The 11735-nt window shown below is 49.7% G+C and overlaps 1 protein-coding gene across 1 annotated transcript; it reads right to left on the reverse strand.

Annotated features, from left to right (window-relative positions):
• Nucleotides 1-1558: 1558 nt before the first annotated feature.
• LOC124029119 (voltage-dependent calcium channel gamma-1 subunit-like) lies at nucleotides 1559-5449 on the reverse strand. Its single transcript, XM_046340949.1, has 3 exons — nucleotides 5334-5449; nucleotides 3047-3184; nucleotides 1559-2819 (listed from the first exon to the last, which is right to left on the reverse strand). The coding sequence occupies exons 2-3, from the start codon at nucleotides 3135-3137 to the stop codon at nucleotides 2578-2580; spliced, it is 333 nt and encodes a 110-aa protein (XP_046196905.1). The 5' UTR covers nucleotides 3138-3184; nucleotides 5334-5449; the 3' UTR covers nucleotides 1559-2577.
• Nucleotides 5450-11735: the final 6286 nt, after the last annotated feature.

Here is an 11735-nt window from a genome sequence, read left to right on the forward strand (position 1 = left end):
AGTTTGATCATAAACACCTGAAGAACTGAAGCTTGGTTTTATCATTATTTTAGACAAACCAAATACTTGTGTGTATGACAGGGATGATGTGTTGGAGGCTGACAGGGTACACTTTAAGAAAATAAGGTGCTACCTAGAACCAGAAAAGGTTCATCCGTTGTCCCCATAGAAGAACTCTTTGAAAATAACTATTATTGGTTCCAAGTGGAACCCTTCCACTAATACCTTTCCACTAAGGTTCTATGTGGAACATTTTCACCACTAACAGGTTCTTAGTAAAACCTCTTTCACCCAAAGGGTTCTACCTTGAACCAAAAAGTGTTATCTATGGGGACAAACAATGAACCCTTTAAGAACCCTTCTGTAAAGGTACAGAGACATGTGTGCTGCTGCTTGGGTTCACTGCAGACAGAGGCTGCGTACCAAATTGCACTCTACTCCCTATATAGTGGACTACTTTTGGCCATGGACCCCGTCAAATTGAATGCACTATGAAGGGAATAGGGTGCTACAGCAGCTAGAGGGTTAAAAGTAGAGCGGCGTGTTCTGCTGCCTGGGTCCACTGCAGACAGACAGAGACACAGCCTACTACTTTAAGCTGTCTGTCTGCCGGTGAACATTGGCTCTGAGGGGAGCAGAGCTAGAAATGATTTGTGAGCTCAGTGTGCTGGTTCCCAAATGGCACCAATTGGGCTCTGGACAAACGTAGTGCACTATATAGGGAATAGGGTGCCATTTGGGATGTCAATCAGTGTTCTGCATCCATTACGGCTTCTTCTCACAGAAGCCATGACCTCAAAGACGCCTTGTCTACGGAGCATTTAGAAAACATTTGTCTCTCAATTTAGAACAGCTTTCTGAATGAAATAGAAGGGGAAGCGTGTCATGGTGGGTTAGAGATGAAGCTGTGGGGTTTCTGGCTGAGGGAAGGGAATAAAAGGTCTATGTCAAATATATCTCTGCTTAAAGGGGCAATCTGCGATAGCGACATCCGTTATTATGATGATTAATTCCCATTGAAATGCCTCATTAGCTTGGTTCAACTGTCATACCACATCAGAACCCAAAATATAAGCTTTTTGTCACTCCAGAGAGAGAGAGAGAGAGAGAGAGAGAGAGAAAAAAAATACAATATGAGGAGAGGTACACAATGGGAGATATTGCCATTCAGTGAAGACAATGTATCTGTCCAATAATCACTGCGGTGGGCTTGAATGTTTTGTGTTCAAGCTAGATTGCAATGGATTGTTTGATGAAGCCACTATTGAACAAAAACCAACATAATATCTATCATCTTCATAGGCCCATGTTTAAAACATACAAGTACTGTATACACACTGTACATTCTAGGTTTCCTCTGTAAACAACAAGCAGCAGTGTAGCTCCTAACTAATACAGTAGATCTGTGTACAGGCATTGCACTGGAGCTTCAATACGGTTTCATCCATTGATACATGTTAAATAAATACACATTGTTTGTAGCTGCCTGAAGGGGTGAACATTTACAATGCAACATTCATTAAAGCATTAACTTATTTCATTACAAAATGTAGATTGCTAGAGCGGAAATGTATATTAGAAGTGTACAAGACAGCTCAAACTATATTAAATTACAGTAGTAGCAGCTCACTATGTTGCCATGTTCTTTAGCTCTTTCTGTCTCTGTGGTCATTTTATAGCAAAAGCCACATTTTAATACTGTACATTATAGGTGCGTTCGTGAATTCACTTTAGAGTGTCAGAGTGCACTCGGAGTGTGCTCACCCTTGCAGAGCTGCTATTAGTGCTAGAGTGTTTCCATGTTATCAAGAGGGTTAGTGACTGTAACTGTGTTACTGGCAACAATTTAATTCAGTTTTTTACCCGATGTTTACTTAAATCTGTCATAACAACCGAGTTTAGGCAGTTCGTAAATTCATAAATTATTCTGCGCTCTGGCACTCTCCAACCAGAGTGTTCTGAATTTCGAAGTAAGTTGCCATGGTGAATTTACTAACGCACCCTATATAAGGGCAGTCCTCAAGTGCCACAGTGTCTGTTGCTTAGTAACGGATGATATGGACCAGGAGAGCGGACACTCTGTAATCAATGATAGAAATGTATCAGTTAAGGACCAAAGAAAGAAAAACCTGTGGCCCTCGAGGAACTGCTCAGAGATCCTGCCTTAGATCTTTATCTGTACACTTAAAACCAAGCAGTGTAGTGCAGTGTTTCCCCTTCTACTATTACTTAGGCGGGGTGCCCCACTCTCATTCATCTGTATCCTTAACTCTGTTGCCCCCACCACCAGCCTCAATTTAGTTTATCTTCAGTTGGATTCTATAAAAATATGTATGGTTTTGGCAGCCTTTGTTGAAGATTCCCCTGGTCTAGACTAGTCTGGTCTGTTCTAGTGGAGTCTACTACTAGTCTAAGGGCTCCATGAAGTCTGGCTCTGCGTCCATACAGGTCTCCCAGGGGTTGATCTGGGCAGGTCTAATCTGATCTACTACTAGTCTAAGGGCTCCATGGAGCCTGGCTCTGCGTCCATACAGGTCTCCCAGGGGTTGATCTGGGCAGGTCTAATCTGATCTACTACTAGTCTAAGGGCTCCATGGAGTCTGGCTCTGCGTCCATACAGGTCTCCCAGGGGTTGCGTGGCATCTGGGGCATGGAGATGATCAACAGGTTGAGACCACTGAAGACCAGGAGGACGAAAGAGGTGCAGGCACATTCAAACGACCAGGAGTAGTAGTACTGTTCCCAGACGGTCTCCTCGCTGTCAATCATCCGCTTGGTGGAGTTCCGCATCACCTCAACAGAGATGATGATGCAGAGACCTAGAGGGAGAAGGGTTACAGGTGAGGATGGATCCAAGGTGAGCCCTTGGATGGGCAGACGGACGGACGGATGGAGAGACGGAAAGGACAAACTAATTAACAAAGTAACGAACAAATGAACAAATATCTGATGAACCTGGATGGACAGACAGAAACATGTATAATGTTCTTTGTAGTCATGCCTGATGTATGACGTGAATATCTCAGTCAAAGTAGATGTGTCTGACCTGCGAAGGCAAAGAACATCCCAGCAGGCCTCAGCAGGTAATCCCTCCCCTTCCCGAAGGAGCACACGACACACAGCGACCCCAGGGTCATAAAGGCCAGGCTGAACACAGCAATGGCCGCTGCTGAGAGGTAGTACTCTGAGAGAGAGAGAGAGAGAGAGAGAGAGAGAGAGAGAGAGAGAGAGAGAGAGAGAGAGAGAGAGAGACTCAACTTGTCCAAAAAGAACACATATTCCCATTTTTCTGTTGCAAAACGTTTTGCTACGTTTAACATTGTTTATGACAGTGCTAATGAGTCAACTTTGAGGTTTTGTATTGTAATGTTGTGTATTGTAATGCTAGAAAGAAGGATCTTCAAGTCAAGCATTTCAGAGGATCAGGGGCCTTCAATCTGTTAATCTTTCCATCTTGATTTCCAACAGAAAATCATTCAGTTCTTACTGTAACCCATCTCCCATTGTAAGGCATTGGAACTCCCACTAACCCATCCCCCCTCCACTTAACCTTAATCAGCATGAAGAGAATACAGCAGAGAGCCCTCTTGAACAGTGTCTTCGTTAACCATCACTGACTATATAGTTAGCCTGGTTGAACCAGCAGACTGAATGGTGCGATCCCCACTGTTTCACTGAGCTCAGCATTCAGTCTGGTTTAACCATGCTACAATACACTAAAACCGTCTATTAGCACTGCTTCTAGGAGAGGAGTGATGACGAAAGAAGCCTTGTCTCCAGGTGACTCATCCGACTCTCCTCTCTAACCCCCCTCCAATCCTCCAGGCCCATTGTACAGATTACGATAAGCCAGGGCTCACTTTCCCGTTGTAACGTCCTGACTGAGCAGCAGGAGAGCATGGAGCATGAAATAAGCGTTATCGTTCCACTCAAGTAGCTACTTTTGTCATGGTTTGGCTGTGGAGAGACACAGAGGGAGACATACAATCTGTGTCTACATGCATAACCTCAGACGTTGCGGTGGGCTGCCTCTGCCTGTGATACCGACCTGCTAGGGATTCTTATGGAAGCGTCCCAAATGGCACCCTATTCCTTATATACAGTAGTGCCCTACTTTTGACTAGAGTCCGTAAAGAGACATTTGGGACATAGGCACAGCCAATAGGTCCACAGGTCAAAGTGACGTTTTCAACTAAATTCACACAAGCAGGGATGAGAGGGGACGGAAGCAACCTTTCCTCCGTTAAAAGCGGTGCAGAATCCTGATTTCAACCAATAAGTGTAACGTCTGCTTCCAGCTCACACTCTCAAACACATAGATCCCCTGAACGCAGCTCACTCTCCAGATCCCAATCACCTGAATTCTGATCATCTGTTCACACACCTGTATGTCAGTATCACACACTATTTAGTTCAGTTATTTGCACCCAATCATTGTGAGGTATTGTTTGTTTTGTGACACACTTCTATATGGCGCTCTGGTTTCCCCATAATGTCCTCCTCCTGTGTATGATAGTGTTGCCTGCCTCGCTCAAAAGTTACTTCACCTTCAACCAGTAAATTCTGCTGATGGCTAGCCATGCTAACTTTCTACCTGTCTGTCTTAATGAGTGTTGTCATGCTTACAGCATACTCTGCACTCAACAATGTATATTTGTAAGGGGTCTGCAGTAGTCTCCTAGAATTGCATCTGTTTTGAGGAGAGCAATGTGAGATGCAGAAAGATCTAGTTTTTTCCCCTGACGCGGGGATAATAACTAATAGCAGGCACACACACGTGTGTGTGTGTGTGTGTGTGTGTGTGTGTGTGTGTGTGTGTGTGTGTGTGTGTGTGTGTGTGTGTGTGTGTGTGTGTGTGTGTGTGTGTGTGTGTGTGTGTGTGTGTGTGTGTGTGTGTGTGTGTGTGTGTGTGTGTGTGTGTGTGTGTGTGAGAGAGAGAGAAAGGGAAAGGAAAGGGAGAGAGAAAGTGTTAGCCAATCACAGAGTGTACCATTCATGTCTGTGTTTTGACTGAATGTGTTTTATTGTCATGCTGAGAACCCAATGAGCAGTCCCATAGACACATAGTATACATCTCATTCCTATTCACCATGCCTCCCCCTCAACAGCATAGGCCCCTCATTGCTTGAAAACAAGGATTAACAGTTCTGATATTTAAGGAAATGCACCATATTTGAGGGAATTGTACTCATGATTACTCAATTTACAACTCAAAACTCAATTTGTAAATTGCTTAAAATCGCCACAGTGGTGAATCTGACCGAATGTATTTAAAAAAATGTTGCACTGTGGCTCATTCACCGGAAGCCTGTAACGAAGGAGAGAGAACTCACCTTTCTGAGTTTTGGCTTCGAACCCTTTGGCCTCTTCTTCCTTAGTGAAGTGTTTGAAGTAGGAGCAGTTCTTGGCTGCGGAGGGAAAGAGATGAAAACATTTATTGAAGTCAGCCTCCCAATGCTCCAGCACTACCAATGAGCCTGGCAGCCATTTTATTTTTTCAAAGACCACTTCCGTGGTTGCCGTCACACCGTGAGGTCTTCTAGGCAGAGAGCTCTGTAAATCTCATTATTAAAATCCATTTGGGGGTTTGACTCCTCTGGGGGTTGATCACTTACATCTTGTGATCTTGACTCTCAAAGTTGAAGAATTGGGATGAAAAGTCTATATTTTTGGCTTCTAGCTAGCTGGCTGTTTGGATTGAAATGGTTATTGTTTCATCTGTCAGGAAGAATAACAACAGGTACAGCATGCTGTGTCCAGAGATGACAGAAGAGTTTGGATCATTTCATCATGAATAAACATTACTTCAAAAAATGTGCCTAAAATCCCCTGTTTCTGTGTCAAACATTTTTAAGTCCATAACCATGTGTGTGAGGTTTTTACTTTTGTTTCAAAGTAGATTTATTTAAGAAAACCAAGAAACACTCTGCGTGGCCCTGATTTAGCCCACTGCAGTAAAAGTTTAACTGCTGCCAAGATGTGGAGGCTTTCGTGCGCTTTTCACCAGCCGTGGCATCACCCAAGGTGGGTGCTATATGATTGGCAATGTAAGACCAGTATCTACGGAGGAGCGGGTCCTATTGCAGACCAGTACCTACAGAGGAGCGGGTCATGTGAAGCACCAGTACCTACGAAGGAGTGGGTCCTATTGCAGACCAGTACCTACAGAGGAGCGGGTCATGTGAAGCACCAGTACCTACGAAGGAGTGGGTCCTATTGCAGACCAGTACCTACGGAGGAGCGGGTCCTATTGCAGACCAGTACCTACGGAGGAGCGGGTCCTATTGCAGACCAGTACCTACGGAGGAGCGGGTCCTATGGAAGACCAGTACCTACAGAGGAGCGGGTCCTATTGCAGACCAGTACCTACGTAGGAGCGGGTCCTATGGAAGACCAGTACCTACAGAGGAGCGGGTCCTATTGCAGACCAGTACCTACGTAGGAGCGGGTCCTATGGAAGACCAGTACCTACGGAGGAGCGGGTCCTATTGCAGACCAGTACCTACAGAGGAGCGGGTCATGTGAAGCACCAGTACCTACGAAGGAGTGGGTCCTATTGCAGACCAGTACCTACGGAGGAGCGGGTCCTATTGCAGACCAGTACCTACGGAGGAGCGGGTCCTATTGCAGACCAGTACCTACGGAGGAGCGGGTCCTATTGCAGACCAGTACCTACGGAGGAGCGGGTCCTATGGAAGACCAGTACCTACAGAGGAGCGGGTCCTATTGCAGACCAGTACCTACGTAGGAGCGGGTCCTATGGAAGACCAGTACCTACAGAGGAGCGGGTCCTATTGCAGACCAGTACCCTATGGCAGACCAGTACCTACGGAGGAGCGGGTCCTATTGCAGACCAGTACCTACGAAGGAGGATTGCCAGTACCTACGGAGGAGCGGGTCCTATTGCAGACCAGTACCTACGGAGGAGCGGGTCCTATTGCAGACCAGTACCTACCGGGTCATGTGACCTAGCATGGAAGACCAGTACCTAAGAAGGACCAGTACCTACAGGGGGTCCTATTGCAGACCAGTACCTACGGAGGAGCGGGTCCTATTGCAGACCAGTACCTACGGAGGAGCGGGTCCTATTGCAGACCAGTACCTACGGAGGAGCGGGTCCTATTGCAGACCAGTACCTACGGAGGAGCGGGTCCTATTGCAGACCAGTACCTACGTAGGAGCATGGAAGACCAGTACCTACAGAGGAGCGGGTCCTATTGCAGACCAGTACCTACGTAGGAGCGGGTCCTATGGAAGACCAGTACCTACAGAGGAGCGGGTCCTATTGCAGACCAGTACCTACGTAGGAGCGGGTCCTATGGAAGACCAGTACCTACGGAGGAGCGGGTCCTATTGCAGACCAGTACCTACAAAGGAGCGGGTCATGTGAAGCACCAGTACCTACGAAGGAGTGGGTCCTATTGCAGACCAGTACCTACGGAGGAGCGGGTCCTATTGCAGACCAGTACCTACGGAGGAGCGGGTCCTATTGCAGACCAGTACCTACGGAGGAGCGGGTCCTATTGCAGACCAGTACCTACGGAGGAGCGGGTCCTATTGCAGACCAGTACCTACGTAGGAGCGGGTCCTATGGAAGACCAGTACCTACGGAGGAGCGGGTCCTATTGCAGACCAGTACCTACAGAGGAGCGGGTCCTATTGCAGACCAGTACCTACGGAGGAGCGGGTCCTATTGCAGACCAGTACCTACAGAGGAGCGGAGGAAGCACCAGTACCTACGGTCCTATTGCAGACCAGTACCTACGTAGGAGCGGGTCCTATGGAAGACCAGTACCTACAGAGGAGCGGGTCCTATTGCAGACCAGTACCTACGTAGGAGCGGGTCCTATGGAAGACCAGTACCTACGGAGGAGCGGGTCCTATTGCAGACCAGTACCTACAGAGGAGCGGGTCATGTGAAGCACCAGTACCTACGTAGTAGCGGGTCCTATGGAAGACCAGTACCTACGGAGGAGCGGGTCCTATTGCAGACCAGTACCTACGGAGGAGCGGGTCCTATTGCAGACCAGTACCTACGTAGGAGCGGGTCCTATGGAAGACCAGTACCTACAGAGGAGCGGGTCCTATTGCAGACCAGTACCTACGTAGGAGCGGGTCCTATGGAAGACCAGTACCTACAGAGGAGCGGGTCCTATTGCAGACCAGTACCTACGTAGGAGCGGGTCCTATGGAAGACCAGTACCTACGGAGGAGCGGGTCCTATTGCAGACCAGTACCTACAGAGGAGCGGGTCATGTGAAGCACCAGTACCTAAGAAGGTGTGGGTCCTATTGCAGACCAGTACCTACGGAGGAGCGGGTCCTATTGCAGACCAGTACCTACGGAGGAGCGGGTCCTATTGCAGACCAGTACCTACGTAGGAGCGGGTCCTATGGAAGACCAGTACCTACAGAGGAGCGGGTCCTATTGCAGACCAGTACCTACGTAGGAGCGGGTCCTATGGAAGACCAGTACCTACAGAGGAGCGGGTCCTATTGCAGACCAGTACCTACGTAGGAGCGGGTCCTATGGAAGACAAGTATGGAAGACCAGTACCTACAGAGGAGAGGGTCCTATTGCAGACCAGTACCTACAGAGGAGCGGGTCCTATGGAAGACCAGTACCTACAGAGGAGCGGGTCCTATGGAAGACCAGTACCTACAGAGGAGCGGGTCCTATGGAGGACCAGTACCTACGTAGGAGCGGGTCCTATGGAAGACCAGTACCTACGGAGGAGCGGGTCCTATTGCAGACCAGTACCTACGGAGGAGCGGGTCCTATTGCAGACCAGTACCTACAGAGGAGCGGGTCCTATGGAGACCAGTACCTACAGAGGAGCGGGTCCTATGGAAGACCAGTACCTACAGAGGAGCGGGTCCTAGGAAGACCAGTACCTACAGAGGAGCCCTATGGAAGACCAGTACCTACAGAGGAGAGGGTCCTATGGAAGACCAGTACCTACAGAGGAGAGGGTCCTATGGAAGACCAGTACCTACAGAGGAGCGGGTCCTATGGAAGACCAGTACCTACAGAGGAGCGGGTCCTATGGAGGACCAGTACCTACAGAGGAGAGGGTCCTATGGAAGACCAGTACCTACAGAGGAGCGGGTCCTATGGAGGACCAGTACCTACAGAGGAGCAGGTCCTATGGAAGACCAGTACCTACAGAGGAGCGGGTCCTATGGAAGACCAGTACCTACAGAGGAGAGGGTCCTATGGAAGACCAGTACCTACAGAGGAGAGGGTCCTATGGAAGACCAGTACCTACAGAGGAGAGGGTCCTATGGAAGACCAGGGGAGCGGGTCCTATGGAAGACCAGTACCTACAGAGGAGCCGGTCCTATGGAAGACCAGTACCTACAGAGGAGCGGTCCTATGGAGGACCAGTACCTAGAGGAGCGGGTCCTATGGAAGACCAGTACCTACAGAGGAGAGGGTTCTATGGAAGACCTACCTAGAGGAGCGGGTCCTATGGAAGACCAGTACCTACAGAGGAGTGGGTCCTAGGAGGACCAGTACCTACAGAGGAGCAGGTCCTATGGAGGACCAGTACCTACAGAGGAGAGGGTCCTATGGAAGACCAGTACCTACAGAGGAGCGGGTCCTATGGAGGACCAGTACCTACAGAGGAGCAGGTCCTATGGAAGACCAGTACCTACAGAGGAGCGGGTCCTATGGAAGACCAGTACCTACAGAGGAGCGGGTCCTATTGCAGACCAGTACCTACGGAGGAGCGGGTCCTATTGCAGACCAGTACCTACGGAGGAGCGGGTCCTATTGCAGACCAGTACCTACAGAGGAGCGGGTCATGTGAAGCACCAGTACCTACGAAGGAGTCCTATTGCAGACCAGTACCTACGGAGGAGCGGGTCCTATTGCAGACCAGTACCTACGGAGGAGCGGGTCCTATGGAAGACCAGTACCTACGGAGGAGCCTATGGGACCAGTCCTATTGAGACCAGTACCTACGGAGGAGCGGGTCCTATGGAAGACCAGTACCTACAGAGGAGCGGGTCCTATTGAAGACCAGTACCTACAGTAGGAGCGGGTCCTATGGAAGACCAGTACCTACGGAGGACCAGTAGAGGAGCGGGTCCTATGGAGACCAGTACCTACAGAGGAGCGGGTCCTATGGAAGACCAGTACCTACAGAGGAGCGGGTCCTATGGAAGACCAGTACCTACGGAGGAGCGGGTCCTACAGACCAGTACCTACGGAGGAGCGGGTCCTATGGAGACCAGTACCTACAGAGGAGCGGGTCCTATGGAAGACCAGTACCTACAGAGGAGCGGGTCCTATGGAAGACCAGTACCTACAGAGGAGCGGGTCCTATGGAAGACCAGTACCTACAGAGGAGCGGGTCCTATGGAAGACCAGTACCTACAGAGGAGGGTCCTATGGAAGACCAGTACCTACAGAGGAGCGGGTCCTATGGAAGACCAGTACCTACAGAGGAGTGGGTCCTATGGAGGACCAGTACCTACAGAGGAGAGGGTCCTATGGAAGACCAGTAACTACAGAGGAGCGGGTCCTATGGAGGACCAGTACCTACAGAGGAGCAGGTCCTATGGAAGACCAGTACCTACAGAGGAGCGGGTCCTATGGAAGACCAGTACCTACAGAGGAGAGGGTCCTATGGAAGACCAGTACCTACAGAGGAGAGGGTCCTATGGAGGACCAGTACCTACAGAGGAGAGGGTCCTATGGAAGACCAGTACCTACAGAGGAGCGGGTCCTATGGAAGACCAGTACCTACAGAGGAGAGCGTCCTATGGAAGACCAGTACCTACAGAGGAGAGGGTCCTATGGAGGACCAGTACCTACAGAGGAGCGGGTCCTATGGAAGAACAGTACCTACAGAGGAGAGGGTCCTATGGAAGACCAGTACCTACAGAGGAGCGGGTCCTATGGAAGACCAGTACCTACAGAGGAGTGGGTCCTATGGAGGACCAGTACCTACAGAGGAGCAGGTCCTATGGAGGACCAGTACCTACAGAGGAGAGGGTCCTATGGAAGACCAGTACCTACAGAGGAGCGGGGTCCAGTACCTTGGAAGACCAGTACCTACAGAGGAGCGGGTCCTATGGAAGACCAGTACCTACAGAGGAGAGGGTCCTATGGAAGACCAGTACCTACAGAGGAGAGGGTCCTATGGAGGACCAGTACCTACAGAGGAGAGGGTCCTATGGAAGACCAGTACCTACAGAGGAGCGGGTCCTATGGAAGACCAGTACCTGGAGGAGAGGGTCCTATGGAAGACGAGTACCTACAGAGGAGAGGGTCCTATGGAGGACCAGTACCTACAGAGGAGCGGGTCCTATGGAAGACCAGTACCTACAGAGGAGAGGGTCCTATGGAAGACCAGTACCTACAGAGGAGAGGACCAGTACCTACAGAGGAGTCCTATGGAAGACCAGTACCTACAGAGGAGCGGGTCTATGGAAGACCAGTACCTACAGAGGAGTGGGTCCTATGGAAGATCAGTACCTACAGAGGAGCGGGTCCTATGGAGACCAGTACCTACAGAGGAACGGGTCCTATTGCAGACCAGTACCTACAGAGGAGGGGTCCTATGGAGGACCAGTACCTACAGAGGAGCGGGTCCTATGGAAGACCAGTACCTACAGAGGAGTGGGTCCTATGGAAGACTAGTACCTACAGAGGAGAGGGTCCTATGGAGGACCAGTACCTACAGAGGAGAGGGTCCTATGGAAGACCAGTACCTACAGAGGAGC

This window comes from Oncorhynchus gorbuscha, unplaced genomic scaffold (assembly GCF_021184085.1).
Source record: "Oncorhynchus gorbuscha isolate QuinsamMale2020 ecotype Even-year unplaced genomic scaffold, OgorEven_v1.0 Un_scaffold_5583, whole genome shotgun sequence".
Lineage (NCBI taxonomy): Eukaryota > Metazoa > Chordata > Actinopteri > Salmoniformes > Salmonidae > Oncorhynchus > Oncorhynchus gorbuscha.

Excerpts from the sequence above, each read along its gene's own strand:
- LOC124029119 (XM_046340949.1), bottom strand. The coding sequence starts at position 3,137 with ATGACCCTGGGGTCGCTGTGTGTCGTGTGCTCCTTCGGGAAGGGGAGG. Across the intron at positions 2,820-3,046 it reads GATGTTCTTTGCCTTCGCAG|GTCTCTGCATCATCATCTCT; the intron begins GTCAGACACATC and ends TTCTCCCTCTAG.